Here is a 20,817-nt window from a genome sequence, read left to right on the forward strand (position 1 = left end):
AGTTTAACCCAGTGGGCTGAATGAAAAAAAAAAACTGAAGTGCTCGGGAGTGGCCGCTGTACTAATGATGCAAAATTAGTACAGCGATCTCCCCCCACTGAGCTATTGTTTTCTGACTGGGGATGGCTACCAGCCATTGGCTGAGTGCTGATTGGATGCCGATCAGCAGACTTTTTCCAGTTATGCCCTTTGGACCGGCTGCTTTGTACATGGGCCAAATGTCAATGCCGCCCGATATCCAGCCCTTGTGGATGGAGAATTCTCCCCTGCTGACTATTGTATTCAAGTAGCTACGACGCCGTCTGAAACGATGCAGTAATTGTTTGGCAACAATTTTCCATCCTGTTCCTTTTGATTTTTTTTTTTAAATCAGTTTTAGTTTGTGTCTGGTAGCATTGGCAGGGCCACTCACTGCTCAAATTTTGGCTGATTTGAGTTGTGTATGGCCAGGTTTTTTTTTTACTTTTAGTACACTTTAAATTTCTTTGGCGGTCACAGCATGCTTTATCCACTTGCCAACCACATAACTTAGTTATACGGCGGCAGAGTGGTTCACCATGCCTAGTAAGGGATTCGGCACTTCTGGGTAAGGGGCGCGCCCCTTCTGCTGTAATTAGTCAAAGCAGAAGCTGTTCAGTGGGTGCCGGCCAATAAATGTCCGCCAGCCCCCACTGATTTCGGGGAGAGAGACAGGGTGGAGCTCTGCATATGTAAACAATGCAGAGCTCTGTCCTGTCAGCAGAGATGTTGTGAATTTTGTTTCCCTGCAAACCAGGGAAATCCATCACATCCCTTAGTAATAACTCCACACCGTGTACACATAAACACTGATTAGGCACACATTTAACCCTTTGATTTCCCTAGATGTTTAACACCTTCTCAGCCAGTGTCATTAGTACAATGACGGTGCATATTTCTATCACTGTATTAGTGTCACTAGTTTCCAAAAAGTGTCAGATTGTCCACCGCAATATCGCAGTCCTGCTATATGTCACTTATCATCATCATTACTAGTAGGGATGAGCCGAACACCCCCCGGTTCGGTTCGCACCAGAACTTGCGAACGACCCCCGCGTTCGGTACGAACGTTAGAACCCCATTGAAGTCTATGGGACTCGAACGTTCGAATTGGAAAGTGCTCATTTTAACGGCTAATATGCAAGATAGTGTCCTAAAAAGGGTTTGGCGACCTGCCTCCTGCCTCAGGGGACATGGGTCACTGCAAAAAAAAGTTTTAAAAACTACCGTTTTGGCGGGAGCACTGATTTTAATGACGATTAAAGTGAAAAAAAAAAAGTGAAATATTCCTTTAAATATGGTGCCTGCGGGGTGTCTGTAGTATGCCTGTGAAGTGCCACGTGTTTCCCGTGTTTAGAACAGTCCCTGCACAAAATGACATTAAACGGAAATAACACCATTTAAAACTGCTTGCGGTTTTAATGTTATATCTGGTTCCTGCAATATGGTTGAAAATCATTGAGAAACATGGCATGGGTAGCCCTCCCTGCCCATTACCAGCCTATTTGGGTCTTGTACGCATATTAAGGGGAACCCCGTACCCATATTAAAAAAAGGAAATGCGTGTGGCCCCCAGGCCCTATATACTCAGAACAGCAGTATACAGGCGGTGCAAACAAGACAGGGACTGTGTAGGTTTGTTGTGTTAAGTTGAATCTGTTTGTCATTTTCAACCGGTACATTTTTAAAGTGTAGCTCCAGTCAAAAAAACTATCTTTAAGCTTTTTGGAAAACATAGGGAAGGGTTATCACCCCTGTATAATTTGTTTTGTCGTCCATCTTTTTTCATCTCACTTGCTGCTGTCTCCTTGCATTTGCAAGTAGGAGATGTTTGTAAGTTGGATGTTTGAAAGTAGGGGCCTGCCCTATATTATAGCGGTATGTACTGGGTACAGAGCACGCAGACAGCACGCACTATCTCCTAACACTACTGACTGCAAGCTCTATTATTAACCACTTGTTAGCCCAATGTTTGCATAAAGTGAAAGATGAAGTTATGCTGAGTAAATAGATATCAAACATGTCACTCTTCAAAATTGCACATGCCCGTGGAATGGCGCCAAACGTCGCTACTTAAAAAATCCCCATAGGCGACGCTTTAAATATTTTTTTACTGGTTACATGTTTTGAGTTGCAGAGGAGGTCTAGGACTAGAATTATTGCTCTCGCTCTAACATTCTCGGCGATACCTCACATGTGTGGCACATGCGAGCACATGGGGACATGGGCGCTTTAATTTTTATTTTATTTTTTTATTGTTCATTTTACTTTATTTATTTTAGTTTGACATTTTTTTTCCCAAAAATATATTTTTGATCACTTTTATTCCTATTACAAGAAATGTAAACATCCCTTGTAATAGGAATATGGGGTGACAGGTCCTCTTTACAGTGAAATCTGGGGGGTCAATATGACCCCACATCTCACCTCTAGGCTGGGAAGCCTGAAATAAAAAATAAAAAAAAGATTCTGGCTTTGATCGTACTGGCGAGTTGGTAGAAGCACCGGAGGGCGGTGAGGGGTGGGGGGCGTCTATGGCTGGGTATTTCAGGGTATCACCGAGTATGGCTGGGTATCTCTGAGTATGGCTGGGTATGGCAATTTATGGCAGGGTATTACAGAGTATTGGCGGGGTATTGGCGGGGTACTACAGAGTAATAGCAGGGTACTGCACTGCAGAGTAATGGCAGGGTACTGCACTGCAGAGTAATGGCGGGGTACTGCACTGCAGAGTAATGGCGGGGTACTGCACTGCAGAGTAATGGCGGGGTACTGCAGAGTAATGGCGGGGTACTGCACTGCAGAGTAATGGCAGGGTACTGCACTGCAGAGTAATGGCGGGGTACTGCACTGCAGAGTAATGGCGGGGTACTACAGAGTAATGGCAGGGTACTGCACTGCAGAGTAATGGCAGGGTACTGCACTGCAGAGTAATGGCGGGGTACTGCACTGCAGAGTAATGGCGGGGTACTGCACTGCAGAGTAATGGCGGGGTACTGCAGAGTAATGGCAGGGTACTGCACTGCAGAGTAATGGCGGGGTACTGCACTGCAGAGTAATGGCGGGGTACTGCACTGCAGAGTAATGGCGGGGTACTGCACTGCAGAGTAATGGCAGGGTACTGCAGAGTATGCACTGTTATTGCAGAGTATTGGCAGGGAATTGAGGGGTTAAATTCGGTGAGCAGCGATGTGGGCACTGCAGATGCAGCCCACATCGCTGCTGACACCGATCTCTTTCCCCTCCGCTGTACCGATCGGTACAGAAAGGGGAGGTAGGAACAGGCGTCATAACATGACGCCGGTTTGTTTCCAAGTGATCACTCCGTCATTTGACGGAGCAATCACGTGGTAAACGGCCGCTACGAGCGGCCGTTTACCGTGATGCGCCGGGTCACGGATGCTCTCGAGTGCGCACACCTCGGGGCACGCGAGAGCAGAATTCTGGGAGGCCGTTAATTAACGGCCTCTCTGAGTTAAACAACCGCCCTGAAGCCGTTAATCGGCAATGGGCAGTTGTTAAGTGGTTAAAGCTAGATCACTAGCTATATAGGTGAGGTGAATATAGTGGTGTATACTGCAGTCAGGGCACAGACAACAACCACTACACAGCAGCAAGATAGGAAATCAGCCAAAAACGATTGGTGTGTACTGTGTTGAAGGTACACAGAACACCCACTGCTTCAGATGCAAAGTAACACACTACAGGAGGCCGCCTTAAAGGCGGCCTTATATAGTGTGGGGCGTGCACTACACAGCCTGAGCTATGATTGGCCACAGGCAGGATGCCTGTGGCCAATCATGGCTCTCCTCGCTGCCGGCGCTGCGATTGGCCAAGCATGCGGGGTCACAGTGCATGCTTGGCCAATCATCGGGCAGCAATGCACTGCGCCAACGCAGTGCATTGTGGTCCGCGCGCGCGTCACTCGAATTTTGACGCGAACGGCCAAAACATTCGGAATTCGCCCAACGGCCGAACGGCCAATGTTCGAGTCGAACGTACGTTCGACTCGAACACGAAGCTCATCCCTAATTACTAGTATAAAAACAAATTCCAGTATATACAGTTTTGCTCATAAGTTTACACACCCTGGCAGAATTCATGAATTCTTGGCCATTTTTCAGAGAATATAAATGATAACACAAAAGCAGTTTTTTCACTCATGGTTAGTGTTTGGCTGAAGCCATTTATTATCAGTCAACTGTGTTTACTTTTTTTAAAATCATAATGGCAACAGAAATTACCCAAATGACCCTGATTAAAAGTTTACATACCCCAGTTCTTAATACCATATATTGCCCCCTTTAACATCAATGACAGCTTGAAGTCTTTTGTGGTATTCGTGGATGAGGCTCTTTATCTTCTCAGATGGTAAAGCTGCCCATTCCTCTAGGCAAAAAGCCTCCAGTTCCTGTAAATTCTTGGGCTGTCTTGCATGAACTGGTTGTTTGAGATCTCCCCAGAGTGGCTCAATGATATTGAGGTCAGGAGACTGAGATGGTCACTCCAGAACCTTCACTTTATTCTGCTGTAGCCAATGATAGGTCGAATTGGCTTTGTGTTTTGGATCATTATCATGTTGGAATATCCAAGAACGTCCCATGCTCAGCTTCCTGGCTGATGAATGGAAATGTTCCTCCAGTATTTTTTGATAACATACTGCATTCATCTTGCCATCAATTTTGTAAAATTTCTTGGGCATTTTGTAGCTCACACATCCCCAAAAAATCAGCGATCCGCCTCCATGTTTCACAGTAGGGCTGGTGTGCCTTTCATCATAGGCCTTGTTGACTCCTCTCCAAATGAAGCGTTTATGGTTGTGGCCAAAAAGCTCAATTTTGGTCTCATCACTCCAAATTACTTTGGTCTGTGTGCTGTTTTGGCGTATTGTAAGTAGGATACTTTGTGGCATTTGTGTAGTAATGGCTTTCTTCTGGCGACTCAAAGATGCAGCCCATCTTTCTTCAAGTACCTCCTTATCAGAGAGTCCTGTATTTCACTTGAAGTTATTTGTGGGTTTTTCTTTGCATCCCAAACTATTTTCCTGGCAGTTGTGGCTGAAATTTTAGTTGGTCTACTTGACCGTGGTTTGGTTCCAACAGAAGCCCTCATTTTCCACTTCTTGATTAGAGTTTGAACACTGCTGTTTTGCATTCTCAATTCCTTGGATATCTTTTTATATCCCTTTCCTGTTTTATACAGTTAAACTATCTTTTCTTTCCCCATGACTCAGAATGCAGAAATGTCAGTGCAGCACTTGATGAAAGATGCAAGAGTCTGTCAGGAGTCCAGAAACTCATTGACCTTTTATACACACACACTAATTACAAGCAAACAGATCACAGGTGAGGATGGTTACCTTTAATAGCCATTCAAACCCCTTTATGTCAACTTGTGTGCACATTAGACATGTGCATTCATTTTCACCCAAATGCATTTTCGTCCGAATTTCAGGTATTTTTGTAATCGTTTTGACAAACTATAATGAAAGCACAGAATCCGGAAAACGAAAGATCCAACCAGGCCACATGCCCTCAACATTGGGAGGGTGCTTTAAAGTAGCCCTGGCCGGTGGTTGCGGGGGTCTGCGGGTGGGGCGCTTATCGGAATCTGGAAGCCCCCTTTAACAAGGGGACCCCCAGATCCTGGCCTCCCCCCCCCCGTGTGAAATGGTAAGGGTGTACAAAGGTACCCCTACCATTTCACCAAAAAAGTGACAAAAAAGTGTTAAAGCAACTGTCAAAGACCGTCTCGTGTCATTTTTAACACTTTTTTTGCAGAATGAGCTGCACTACTGTGACCCATTTTTAGCAGACAGTGGACTAAAATCTCCTGTCAGCTGACGTCACTCAGCCGGTCCAGGCATCTGGGTGGACATCTGGCTCAGCCTGTCAGCAATCCGCCGAGAGCCTGAGTCAGCCGCTCCCACCCACTCCACAGCCCAGCGCTCCAGTGAGTGCTGGAGAGCAGAGCAGAGAGCCAGTGGCTGACAGTCACAGCTCTTTGCTTAGAGCAGAGCATTGGATCGATGCTGCATATACCTAGGTGAGGATAATTGTTTTTTTTTTTTTAAATCCCGAACTTCTCTTTTAAAGTCGGATCCCTCGAGGTTCTGGAACAGCTGAGTGATGACGATTTTAGCCTGCTGTCAGCTGAATACAGGGCACAGAAGTGCAGAACAAAGTGCAATCCTGTAACCTACAGGAGAAGCAGGGCCAAATAAGCTTTAAGGATGCCATATCTGCACCTTGTAACTTACCCCAACTGGCTTATAAAACCTGTTAGAAAAAAAGATGTTACATTCTGGTACTTTGTGCAACCGCTCCAATTTCGATTGCTCTGTTTATTTTACAGAACCACTAAAACCTATATTGTGCTATATATTGTACTAATATTTATGAGGCAGAGGAGCTTAGGAGGGCAACAAAAATTCTAATAAAAAAGTAGGTATTCTGAGAGGATAGACAAAATATTGTACTGAATTTGCACAGTTGTTGTCCTTAGTAAGCCTAATGATAGACTTTGACAGGCTTTGGTATTTCTGCTTTATCCAGAAATGGATAATATTATACAATATACTTTTATTATATATCTATATATATATATATATATATATATATATATATATATATATATATATATATATATATATATATATATATATATATATATATATATATAGATAGAGATATATAGATAGAGATATATATATATATATAGATAGAGATATATATATATAATATATAGATAGAGATATATATATATATATAGATAGAGATATATATATATATATAGATAGAGATATATATATATATAGATAGATATATATATATATATAGATATATATAGAGAGATATATGGTATTTGTAATTTTAAAGACATATATTACAAATTTTAGCCCATTTAAGATCTTTTACAAGTATGTTTAGAATTAGATTTTTTTTCTGCACAAAGATAATTTGGAATAAATAGAACTACATTTTAGTTTTAGAGTGAATCCCTGTCCATTCTTGCAATATTACTTTTAGGAGATTTTTTGTTACTTCCAATCCCAGTTACCACACAGGAAGTGAATGGAAGTCACCCACTGGGAACACAGCGATTAAAAACTGACACTTCCCATCTCAGTAATTAAATCGATTTCAAAATACTGCAGTCCTTCCAAATGACATCTGTCTATTATGTATTAGTGTGCAGAAATGTAATGTGTTCTGTTTTATTTCAGGCAATGGGGAAAAAATTGCCACCAGCAGTGACATCACATGAATCGGCAAAAACAGAAATGGAAAATAAATCGAAGAGTAAGTTATGTTACTAAATTAGTTTACAGTCTGTTAGACTCCTATTATAAATGTCACATATACTTTTTTTTGTATATTATTCAGATTTACTTATAATGTTAAACGCTGCCCATATACATTTTGCATATGTTCTGTTGAAAATATTACAGTAAAGTGTATGTTACCCCAATATTCCATATTCCTTATACGTGCCTGTTCTACCATGTACTTGCATAAAAAGTATCCTGTTCTCTGTATTGCTTCCTTTGTAAAACCACCCCACTGACCACCCCAGCGTGGTCAGTTTTCTTAGTATTTTATTTGGGAGCACAGGCTACCTGTTCTCCAATGTGAGAAAAAACAAAAACAAAAACACACTTGTATAACATGAATTACACACCACTATAGTGAATAAACAAATGCATGTACATATTCTTTTAACAAATTTAGAAATCCATTAATCCCAATCGTTAATGACGTCCTCAGTGAATATAGGAAAGGTTCCTCTCCACCAGCATGCAGGCACACTATGCACTCACCAGATTTAATTGACCTCTTATACAGGGAGTCAAAAGTACATATGGAAAAACTCCATGATATCACACTTGAGATCACAGAAATGTAATCCAAAGTGATGCTGATATCCATTCAGTGTTGTGGAACTTTTATAAGCTTCTCTTTTTAAGCAAATAATTCTGTGCGCTAACAAGCACAGTCATAGCTTTCTTCTATAACACAGAGAAAGAGCACTTGTATATCTCAAAGTAACACAGATGTTGGTATCATGTTGAGCTTAGCAAAATCATCCCTAGCATGTGCTGCCTTTATGTATACTGCAAACATGAATAACAAAGGAAGGTGGTGGCTTTAGAATCAGTCAATCACACATGGGTATAAATTCAGATAGAATTCCAGTAGTGACGGACGTCTGCAGAGCCATGCGACCAGCTTCTTGTTCAGACACAAAGTGTCTAACAATTTGAACACCACTTACAGGGCTCTGAAAACGATTGTGTGCACATTCCCACTGCTATCAATGACACGAGCCATACTCTGTCATGGCTCAGTGGGCCATAATTTTTGTATGGTTATGCTATGGTTCCCATGTACGCAGATCTGTTTGCTAGGAGCGTTAATGCAATCGCCATGAGGTGGCCAGCCTCTTGGTGAGGCATAAACGAACATCCCTATAAGCCCTTGTACACACGGTCGGACATTCCGACAGAAAATGTCCGATCGGACCGTGTTGTCGGATAATCCAACCGTGTGTGGGCTCCATCGGACTGTTTCCGTCGGACTATCTGACCGACAAAGTTTTAGAGCTGGGCTATAAAATCTTCCGACAACATGATCCCATCTGACTTTGTCCGATCGTTTATAGAGAATTCCGATCGGACAAAGTGCCACGCATGCTCAGATCAAATTACGAGACCAAAGCTATTGACTACTAGCCTGAACGTAGTTTCATTGTAACGAAATAACGTCATCATGTTACGAACGATTGGATATTCCGACAACTTTGTCCGACCGTGTGTATGCAACACCAGTTTCGGACAAAATCCGACGGATTTTGTTGTCGGAATGTCCGACCATGTGTACAAGGGCTAAGAGCAAACGGATCTGCCGTGTCCACGGGAAGGTCTCCGCAGCTAATGGTCTTCCACCAATGTCTGTATTTGCGAATACGCTCGCATGAGCGTATTGCAGCAAAATTGACACTGGGGCACATCTGACAACATACATTAATAAAAATTTCCACAACAGTGTAGATAAAGATACCATATTCAGAGCTTCAGTGTTACCATATAGAGAGGGAGAGGAAAGAACACTCTCATGGTGTAGTATTTTAAAACATTTATTTTAAAGAAAGGGTTGTATTGCACTTACCTCAAAGAAGATATAGATCAGCATATGATATGAAGGAATCATCAGTTTGCGCTCCACCTGCGCCTGTACTCCAATGGTTAGACTTGTGCTGGCACGCCCAGCCCCACACAGCTAATCACTGAGAAGAGCAGTTCCCTGCTGTTTCTCTACCTCCCGTTGACTCTCCCTCTTGCAGTCTGCACACCTACCTCTCTAAGCCCCTTATGCAACTGAGAACAGAAATCATGCAATCTCTTATAATAAATAACTAGTTAATAAAAGTATTTATTTTGTTATTTTTATACATACTGCATTTTTATTTTAAACTGAATGGGTTGTTTTACAAGGTGAGGGTTCACATATACTTTAAATTAGTTGTAAACCCTTACATATACCCGTTGAAATGAGTGTCGTCTGGTGATACAGTGAATAAAACAAATGATTTCACTTAACCACTTCAGCCCCGGACCATTTGGCTGGCCAAAGACTAGAGCACTTTTTGCGATTCGGCACTGCGTCGCGTTAACTGACAATTGCACGGTTGTGCGACATGGCTCCCAAACAAAACCAACGTGCCTCTTTCCCCACAAATAGATATTTCTTTTGGTGGTATTTGATCACCTCTGTGGTTTTTATTTTTTGTGCTATAAATAAAAAAATAGCGACAGTTTTAAAAAAAAAACGCATAATTTTTTACTTTTTGCTATAATAAATATCCCCCAAAAATATATATAAAAACATTTTTTTTCCTCAGTTTAGGCCAATACGTATTCTACATATTTTGGCGCAATAAGCGTATATTGATTGGTTTGCACAAAAGTTATAGCGTCTACAAAATAGGGGATCGTTTTATGGCATTTTTTTTTACATTTTTTTTTTTTACTGGTAATGGCACCGATCAGCAATTTTTATCATGACTGCGACATTATGGGGAACACGTCGGACAATTTTGACACATTTTTGGGACCATTGGCATTAATACAGCGATCAGTGCGATTAAAAATGCATTAATTACTGTAAAAATGTCACTGCCAGTGAAGGGGTTAACACTAGGGGGCGATCAAAGGGTTGATGTGTGTCCTAGGAAGTGTTCTAACTGAAGGGGGATGTGGACTGTGCAGCAAAACTAACAGATCCTCTGTTCATACTCTGTATGAACAGAGGATCTGTCAGTTCTACCCTCACACACACAGTTCTGAGTTCTCCGTGTGCCCCGAGCGATCACGGGAGCATCGGCTGGGGGGCGCGCGCCTCTGGCAGCGCGCACACGTCCCCCTAGTGGCTGTTATGACGGTGATTCGCTCAGCCGAGCCATGTTGCTGCAGTATAACTGCGGCAGCTGGTTGGCGTGCGGTTACGTTGTACCCATTTATCTGCTGTCGTCTCTACATCCAGTCAAAGTGCAGAATTTATAAAGCGGGCAGAGAGGCGAAGTTACACTCTGCAGAACTCTGAGAGCTGATTGGAGGGATGGGACAAACCCCCTCTTCACACAGCAGCAGAGCTGAGGCTGTCAGTCAGCTGAATATCCCTCCCCTGTCACCTTTTTATCTTGGTGTTAGGAAAACTTGTCAGAAGTGATTCGTGCAGATAGAGGAACGAAGCAGCAGAAAGAAATGACACTTGGTGCTTTTAATTGGGACAAGTAGAAACTAAAGAGGGATATACTTTCAGTAAAGCTATTGGCATACAGATTTTTATATGCAGATCATACTATAGACAGCTAATAATGGAAAGGAAAGAAACAGTAACAGGGCTCTGTTACACAACCTTTGGTCTTTGAAGAGTGATCCATGTTGGATCGCTCTTCAGAGAGCATTTGACAGGTAGCGAAGAAATGTTTCTCACCATAGTTAACACCATTTTGCTGAGATTGCATACGTGTGAAAAAAGTAGAGCAGGCTGCATTTTTTTTGCAATGCGCCCAAAAAAATTATTGTGGGAAAAACGTTAAAAAAATAAATGCACTGAAAAATGCATCTGAATGCATGCAGATGCAATGCGAAACACCTGCAAGCGCGTGTGAACATGATTGATTTATCTGTGCATTTTTCATTGTACTTTGGTGTGAACAGGTCCTTACTCTGAGCTGAACGGATAACACAAGCAATCCTATTTTCCTTCTGTAAACTACTAATCCTCCACTCTCGTGTAATGGAGATAAAGTTTGCAGTAGCGGCCGGTGGAAACTTTTCAACTTTTTTTAATGGATGTAACAAACCACCCCACTCATAACCCCCCCCCCCCCCCCTCCCGGTTGGTCCGTCTGTTGCACTTATCACCAGCGGCTTCCCCTGCGACCTCCCATTCTCCTGCTCTCCACGAGTCAGCACGGCAGTGGCAGCTTTTGTTTCCTCCCTCCTCGGTGGCCAATCGGGAGTCTTCTCTTTTCAGCCAATCGGAAAATGGGTCTCATGCCTGCTTCTGATTGGCCAGATTGAGGATCAGTGTTACAACAGAAAATATTCATTCACTCTTGTAACACACCTGTGTGGGCTCCGTCACATTCTCTGCAGTGGTTTTGTATGGTTCATTATTTTATAACAATTAGTACTTTTGTAGAATTTTTTTAGACATTAGTTTTGCATACAGTGTGATGAAGTTACTCACACTGTAAGTTATGATCTGAATTTCAGTCTTGCCTTGGGAATAACGTCAGACTTGGCAAGCTGCAATATCTGATTATAGTCTGCAGTAGGAAATAACTCCTCCTGATTGTGACAATAAAAAGCCCTTCCCTTTCAAGATTTTCCTGCCTGTCTTGAATACAAAAAATAACAATGTTCTACCCTTCTGCGATTTATTTTTGGGATGTGCCCACAAATGAATCATTGCCCGTTGCCAATTACAAATGGACTGCTGTGCCTGCGTTCCAAAAAAAGAAAAGAAAAAAAGATGTGTACACCTTTCAAAAAAAAAAAATGGCTGCAAAGAAATTGCATAGTCTTTTTGACCATGCGACTTCCCTGCGGTTCCCTCAAACGTACTGCATGCTGAGATGCGTCTCAGTCAGAGTGAATGGCACACCTATGCGTCTCCTAAGAGCAGCACGATTTGGTTGTAGGTGGGTGTGGGAACAGATGTGATTCCCACAACCAGAATGCACAGTACAACCTAGCCTTGGGGGAGGATTTTCCTCCTATTTCTCTTTCTTGTAGTGACTATGTTGCCCCAGGACAGTAAGTAGACATTTTTAATGGAGACATTTATGAAACTTTTTTATTTTTTTTGTAAGGTTTTCATTAGCGGACATCATATGCAGATCAAAAGTCACACATTTGATTTGTGTGTGTGTATGTGTGTGTGTGTATATATATATATATATATATATATATATATATATATATATATATATATATATATATATATATATATATATATATATATATATATATATATATACTGTATTGTCAAAAGTATTGGGACACCTGCCTTTGCACACACATAATGGCATCCCAGTCTTAGTCAGACCGCATACTAGCTCATTATGAAATACTTACATTAGAACGAGGCCCCGACATCTGGCCCGATCCACGACGAAGGAGCTGAGATGTTCCCTCGGCGTGTCTTCTGGGGATCGCGGCTCCGGCGCTGTGAGTGGCCGGAGCCGTGATATCGTCACTCCCGCACATGCGCGTGGGAGATTTCTTTCCCGGCAGGTTCCGTCGTCTGCCGGACTTTCAGCCGAGAATCACCTGTGCGCATGCGTCGCTGCAGTCAGCGGCGCATTGCGAGGGTATTATCTCCTAAACCATACAGGTTTAGGAGATTGTTTTTTACCTACAGGTAAGCCTTATTATAGGCTTACCTGTAGGTTAAACTTATAAAAATGACTTTACTACCGCTTTAAACGAACAGGATCCTTTTTCCTTTTTTATTTTTTTAATGAACTCTTTACGTAGAAATGGCACCATCCATGTTTCCGTCAGGAAAGGTTTATTTATTGCAAGGTAAGCAAGGTTGCAAGGACGTAGACTGAAAGGTTAGAGAGGATATCAAGGAAGAGATGTAATTGGAGGAGGCAGCTACAGATGTGACGGTCCATTTAAATAGTTGCTATGGGCAATATCTTTATTTTTTCATGTACTCAGTTTATTCTCAGTGGGTTTCTATCAGATCTCAGGGGCTGAGTCATTAAACCTGGAGAGAAGAAAATGAGAATGTAGAGATGTTGCCTGCAATAACTAATTTACAAATCCAATTAAATTTTTTCCATAAAGTCATTTGATTTTCTAGAGGGTTTAATCGTTTCCAAATCTACTCCGCAAAACCAAAATCATTCCACCATGGGCTCAAACCTCTTGGCTCTCCAGTTTTTGGTTTCAGTAATTAATTTTTTTTGAAAAATGCTCAAGTTATAGGAAAATTACTTATTGGCACAATGTCTGGTAGTTTAGCATTAACAAAATATGGATTTACAGATGCAGTATACAGAACTTGATTATAACAATAGCATAGTGATATACTGTTTAACCCCTTTATAACTGCCCAACACGTGTCACGGTAAAAGGGTGGGCTTTATAAAGTATTACTAAACCCAAGACCCTGCATTCACTATATCTGGTCTCCCACAGTACAGAGAAAATGGAAATTCAATTATGTTAGTAAATATAAACTGCTAAATACTTTTTCTCATTATCTGTATATAGCAGTCTTGTGACTTCTATCGGTGTCCAGACAAGCACTGGTTAAAGCTTGTAGGATGAGTTTTCTTACTGTCCTGTTAGACTGCAAGACCGCTGACCCTCTGTCTGGACAGTGCTTATTGGCCCTGTGCTGATCACATGCACCCTCCCAAGAAAACAAAACAAAAACATCTCTAGCAATACACACCAAACTGAGCATGTGCAGCCTGACTCCATAGACTGTGTGTTATCAGGAAATGATCAGGGGACAGTGGAAGGAGGGGATGATCAGAGAAGACAGGATCAAACAGCCTTTTTACACAATGCGGATGATTTACCCCTTAGGTTTTACAGTGAGTATTACAAGCATGCTTTCATGCATATACAGATTGATTTTACTGTTGTGTGTTTAGTAACACTTTAATGCCCACACACTGCACATATGCATCACTGGAAGGCTGACATTTGCTTATGTGCTGAGCGCATCCTCACTGCTTACTCCCAGCACAAAGACTAAGCTGTCAAAGAGCACTCTCAGTCCAGACTAAAGATTGGTAGCTGGTAGGGCTAGTATCCGATCATGTGACTCCTTTGACACTGGTCACATTATCGCCAGTCTTTGCCATGCCCCCGGCATTCGGAACTGTTTAAAGGAATGCCACAGTGGCAGGAAGGATTAAAAAAGGTGCAGGAGTATACTTAAAGTGTTACTAAACCCACAACAGTCTGTATATGCAGCATAGCATCCTTGTTATACTCGATGTGGAACTTAAGGAGTTAATCCTCTGCATCGTGTAAAACGGCTGTTTGATCCTGTATGCACAGATCCTTCCCTCCCTGCACTGTCTTTCTGGGGAAGGCCAACTAACACAGGCAGAGTAGCCAACCTGCACATGCTCAGTTGTCTTTTATGCTGGAGAGAACAGTTTCTTGTTCTCAGAGCTAGTTAGGTCACATGAGATTGACATCACACATGTGGGCGTGTATACAGGATGCAGTAAAAATCTCCTCCTTCCTGAGCTCTCAGCACTGAAGAAACTGTACAGTTTATGATGTAACCGTGTTATACAGATCATCCAAAAAGGTATATAGTGGAGGTATTTTAACTGCTTGCCAACCAGCTGCTGCAGTTTTACTGCAGTAACATGGCTCGGCTGCGCAAATCACTGCTATGTTACGTTGCTTCCATATTCGCCCACTAGGGGCGCACACCAATGCAAGTGCCCGGCGGTCACGGTTGGTCACCCGCAATCGCTCAGGGCACACCGAGAACCAGAATCTGTGTGTTTCCGGTTCTCTGAGGAGAGAAGAGACAGATTGTCTGTTCATACAAAGTATGAACAGCGATCTGTCATCTCCCCTACACAGTCCTCTTCCCCCCTTCAGTTAGAACACACACTAGGGAACAGAATTAACACCTTGATCACCCCCTAGTGTTAACCCTTTCCCTGCCAGTGACATTTATACCGTAATCAATTCATTTTTATAGCACTGATTGCTGTATAAATGACAATGGTCCCCAAAATGTGTAAAAATTGTCCGACGTTTCCGCCATAATGCCGCCGTCCCGATAAAAATCACAGATCGCCGCCATTACTAGTAAAAAAAAAATGAATAATAAAAATGCCATAAAACTATCCCCTATTTTGTAGGCGCTATAACTTTTATGCAAACCAATCATTACACGCTTATTGGGATTTTTTTTTGTTTTTGTTTTTACAAACATATGTAGAAGAATACATATCGGCCTAAACTGAGGGAAAAAATGTTTTTTTTTAATATATATTTTTGGGGGATATTCTAGCAAAAAGTAAAAAATATTGCGTTTTTTTTTTCAAAATTGTCACACTTTTTTTTGTTTTGTAGCACAAAAAATAAAAACTGCAGAGGTGATCAAATACCACCAAAAGAAAGCTATATTTGTGGGAAAAAAGGATGTCAATTTTGTTTGGGTACAACGTTGCATGACCCCACATTAGTCGGTTAAAGGGACATGGTGCTGAATCGCATAAAGTGCTCTGGTCAGGAAGGCGGTAAAATCTTCCGGGGGTGAATCGGTTATTGTAAAAAGATGATGAACTATTTTCATATTACTGGGTTTAGGCACTTTAGGCTGGCCATAGATGGATTGAAATTCGCCCAGTTTGGTGGACAATCTTCTATCAAGCTCCCACTTGATAGAAGATTGATGCCATGATTGACCTCTGTGCAACGGGCTTGTTGGGAAATGTTTCTCATCAGTAGCTGCAGCTGTTGATCAGTATACAGTATTTTGACAGCAGAGAGTCCCCACTGTCAGAATACAATGTCTCAGTGAGGCAGATTCCTCAATCCACGTCATTTGTGTGGACAGAGGAATCCTTTTATTATTTTTTGTTCAGACCTTAGTCATTGTTAGCGGTCGGGAAACCATGTTTTCGGGTTTTGAGCAGCCATGTCCATGGTGTAGAGGAAGTGAGAAAGATAAAAAGGTTGGAACCACAGAAGGAAACTGGGAGGGATAGGTGGACAATGGGGAAGGAGTAGGGACAAAGATGGGAGGGGCTAAGAAAAAGAAGGTGGGCCCCACGAAAAAAAAAAAAAAACTGTAATCTTTATTAAGTATTAAGTGGGTGAGAGTTCTATAATTCGTAAGGATTGTTCAATGTTAAATAACAGACTTTCCACTAATATAGCTGCCATTTTCTCATTTATCAGATACTAGATCAGTTTGTTTTTGAACTGTGCTGTGGTTGTTTGTTTGAACCACCATGTGCTAAAAAGCATTTGTTTTTCCCTGCTATAAAAACAAAAGTGAGTAACTTAAAGTGGTTGTAAACCCTTACATACACTCAATGAAGTGACTAGCCTCAGATGAAACAAATTTCCCTACATAAGTTGTACATATTTATCTGCAGTATTCTCTTCTCCTCCTCTACAGGAATTTAAAGCAGAAGCAAAGTCTGCTTTAATTTTTTTTTAAGGCTCCCCACGTGGGTTATGCCATAATGTTCTGGTATGCCCAGCATATTAGTACATTATTGCAGACTTACCTGTCATATGGTGTCCTCCAGCACAGCGCTGGGACCAATCTGGCGGGCCCTCCAGCGGTTCCAACTTCGTCCAGTCTTCCTTCCAGGCCCCGTGCCTATGGCCACTTGATAGGCCAAGCCACGATGGCGCCACTCACACGCATGTGCACGGGAGTCACATCACTGTGGCATTGATTGGGGTCCAATTGGGGCTGTAAATGTTTGCTGAGATGTGCATGAGCGGCTCGGTGAACATGACAGGCAGAAGGATGCATTTATGGCAGAAGAGACCAATAGGGTCCTAAATACCCTGTATGGGTACATGACCCCGAATGCAGACAATGTGTGCTCAGGGACATGCATGCAGCCCTACATGGATGTAAAATTGGGAGCAACGGCTCTGCTCGTGCAGTTGCTACATCCCAAATGACATCAACGGCACTGTCTACACAGAGATGCATGGAAAACCTGTGCATCCCTGTAAAGGTACGCTGTGTATGCCCTGTGTGAACAAGGCTCAAGGCCCCTTTAACACAACCACACCGTTAGGGTTTGCCTGTCCATTTTTCAGGCGGGCCCAATCAGACCACCCATTGTTCTCTATGGAGAGACTGTTCTAAATGGACATGTGTCCGTTTACACCTGCCTGCATCTGATCCAGTCCACTAAAAACAGACAGATGGGGATTCCACTCCCCATCCATCTAGCAGATTGGATTGGATAGGACATTTGATTACACATCAATCTTACTTCCACTTTAAAGTCCTAAATTTATACAGCTTGTCAGAGTTTTCAGAAAACAGGACCTGAAGTTACTGTACATCTGCAGATCTCAGTGCGGAAAGCTCTGAGAGTTGATCGGAGGGAAGAGACATACCTCCCTTCACACAGGAACAGAGCTGAGAATGTCAATCACAGGCTGTGTGCTGGAGTTTCCTCCTCCCCTGCCATCTTTTTACCGCTTAGTGTCAGGAAAACTTGTCAGAAATGACTTGTGCAGATAGCAGAGGCATTCAGTGCTCTGGATTTAAACAAGTACACACTATAGAGGGATATGCTTTAATTTCATGTCTGAGGTTTACAGCCACATGTAAAGTTTTTTTTTTGTTGCAAGCTTCAGGTTGTAAATCTGGCTTTCTATGTATTCCCCAGGATCAGGGTTGTGTATTTTAGTTGGTAAACCTCAATATAATTTTCCATTTTTTAATGAACCATCCACGGTTTGCTCCATCCTGCAGAAGTCGTATTTATAGGCGGTTGTCAACTGTCATCATTGTGTTTGCATATAGATTATTGTTGCTAAATAAATCACACAAAATGTTTGCTTTTGTTTTATAGCCAAGGAATATTGTAAAGTTCTCTTCCCATATGAAGCCATGAATGAAGATGAATTGACAATCAGAGAAAGTGAAATTGTGCTGGTTGTAAACAAGGTAATTTACTGAGTAATGTGCAAACTGTATTTTCCTACTGTCAGTGTCAGCTTAAATGACTGAAACAAATGGTTTCCCTGGTTTATAGTCTGTTCTTTGGCTGCTGACTCTGTCTCACAGAACTCATAGATACATGTGTTGTAAGTCTAGTGCATGCGTGTATTAGGGCCTAGTAGTAACATGTTCTGTTTAACCACTTGCTTACTGGGCACTTAAACCCCCCTCAGTCCCAGACCAATTTTCAGCTTTCAGCGCTGATGCACTTTGAATGACAATTGCGCAGGCATACAACACTGTACCCAAATGAAATTTTTATAATTTTTTTCCCACAAATAGAGCTTTCTTTTGGTGGTATTTAGTTACAGCTCGGAGTTTTATTTTTTGCTAAACAAACAAAAAAAGATGCAAAAAAAAAAAAAAAAAAATCATGTTTTAATAGTTTGTTATAAAATTTAGCAAACGGGTCATTTTTCTCCTTCATTGAAGTGCGCTGATTAGGCGGCACTGATAGGCTGCATTGGTGGGCACTGATGGGCTGCATTGGTGGGCACTGATGGGCTGCATTGGTGGGCACTGATAGGCTGCACCGGTGGGCACTGATAGGCATAGTTAAGGCGGCACTAATAGGCACAGATAAGGCGGCACCGATGGGCACAGATAAGGCGGCACTGATGGGCAAAGATGGGCACAGATAAGATGGCACGGATGGGTGGCACGGATAAGTGGCACGGATGGGTGGCACGGATGGGCACTGATAGGTACCACAGATAGATGGGACTGATGGGCACTGATAGGTGGCACTGATAGGTGGCACTGCTGGGCACTGATGGGCGGCACTGCTGGGCACAGATGGGCGGCACTGCTGGGCACTGATGGGCGGCACTGGGGTGCAGCACCTTTGAGGCAGATTGGGTGGCACTGTGGGTGGCACTGTGGGTGGCACTGTGGGTGGCACTGTGGGCACTATGGGCACTGACGGGGGCACTGACGGGGGGCACTTACTTTTGCTTTTATTTTACTTCAGGATGGCACTGCGGGAGGCAGGTGGGCACAGGCAGGTGGCAGGTGGTCCCTTGTATTGATGGCCGTGATCGGGACTGATGTCCCGATCACGGCCGCCGGTGATCGGCTTTTTTTTTCTCTCCTCGCGCTGTCAGCGCGAGGAGGAATAATACCCGATTACCGGCTCCGTTCTATCACATGATCAGCTGTCATTGGCTGACAGCTGATCACGTGATAAGGGGTCGGGATCGACCCCTTACACGGATCGGTGATCAGGCGAGTCTCACGGACTCGCCAATCACAGAGCGCGCCGCGCGCGCCCCTCAGGGGGCGCGCAGGCCGCTCGTAACCGGGACGACGTCAATAGACGTAGTCCCGGAAATGTAGGTCCGCGCTAATGCCGTCATTTGGCAATAGCGCGGATCTGTAGTGGTTAAAGCAGTAGTAAATTATTTTCTGCTTGTTTTACCTAGAGATAAGATTATAACAAAGCCTACCTGTAGGTAAAATGAATATCTCCTAAACGTGTACTGTTTAGGAGATATTCCAGTGAGCAGCAGCTGGTGATGTCACTGGCGCATTCGCTCTAAAGGAACTGCTTTCTCAGGCTGTCCCTTCGGAATATATGTCAAATGTCTCCCCTCTGTCTGCTATGAGACCTGAAAAACTGCAGATTTTGTAGGTGGGTCTGTTTTCCAGGGTTCAGTGGGTGGAATCATGATGTCAGTAGACTCCCCGCCCACCTCTACACTCCCCTTGTCAACATGCATTTTCTCCTGTATATTTCTTACACTGAACTTTTGCTATGATCACTAACATCCAGTCAAAACCCATAAAAATCCCCCATATGACTTCAGCATGCCAAATCATGCTGTGGTGTGGAACAGCCACTCATTGCAGAGCAGCAGAAAAAAGGAATGGGAGGGAATTCAAAAATAATGCATGTCTCTTAGGCTAGTGCACGAGATATGTAAATTACCTGTCACTCACAGCAAGCGGGAGGATTTTACAAAGTTCTTCTCTGTTTGTCAAGATTTATCTCACTGAACAATAAAAGAGGATTGCTCAGAGCTGGATTAACTCTTTGTGGCAAGACTGGGCTCAAATGATAAGAAATAAGAAATCTTATACTCTACATTAGGACATCAAAAAAATAAAAATAAAATTCCGGTTTAAATCCACTTTAAAATAGTATCCCTGCTTATTGCAGGTATTCTGAAAAGAATCCTCTTGTGCAGATATCCCAAAAAAAATATGACCATAGATTATATCTTAATATAATAGCATGTATATTCAAGAAAAGCACAGTAGGGAAACCCCAAATTGGTGGGGTGGGATGTTTGTTGACCTTGACGCATTTCACGGGAAGCCCACTTCTTCAGGAGGACTTAGGAAGACCTATAAAACATTGGTGCACTTCTGCGGTCTACAAAACAAGGAGCTACAATACCAGCCATAAAAGGCCACCGGGGGACAGGTGTAAAGGCAAACAAGTAGACTGGACAGGCTGATGGAGGTGTACAATAAAATTGTATTCCCATCCAAACCAAGGAGGTCACTCAGCATGGAAAAGAGGGGAGCA

The 20,817-nt window shown here is 42.7% G+C and overlaps 1 protein-coding gene across 3 annotated transcripts in view; it reads left to right on the forward strand.

Annotated features, from left to right (window-relative positions):
• Window positions 1-20,817, forward strand: part of SH3KBP1 (SH3 domain containing kinase binding protein 1) — a 530,573-nt gene that overhangs the window by 388,608 nt on the left and 121,148 nt on the right. For all 3 annotated transcript variants that reach the window (XM_077480738.1, XM_077480739.1, XM_077480741.1), the window contains 2 exons: window positions 7,244-7,319; window positions 18,139-18,233. In XM_077480738.1, the coding sequence (XP_077336864.1) occupies window positions 7,244-7,319; window positions 18,139-18,233 (171 nt within the window). The remainder of the gene's footprint in view (window positions 1-7,243; window positions 7,320-18,138; window positions 18,234-20,817) is intronic.

The sequence above is a fragment of the Lithobates pipiens genome, unplaced genomic scaffold, assembly GCF_037356315.1.
Source record: "Lithobates pipiens isolate NorthernLeopardFrog02 unplaced genomic scaffold, aLitPip1_a1.2 Scaffold_16, whole genome shotgun sequence".
Taxonomy (NCBI): Eukaryota; Metazoa; Chordata; class Amphibia; order Anura; family Ranidae; genus Lithobates; species Lithobates pipiens.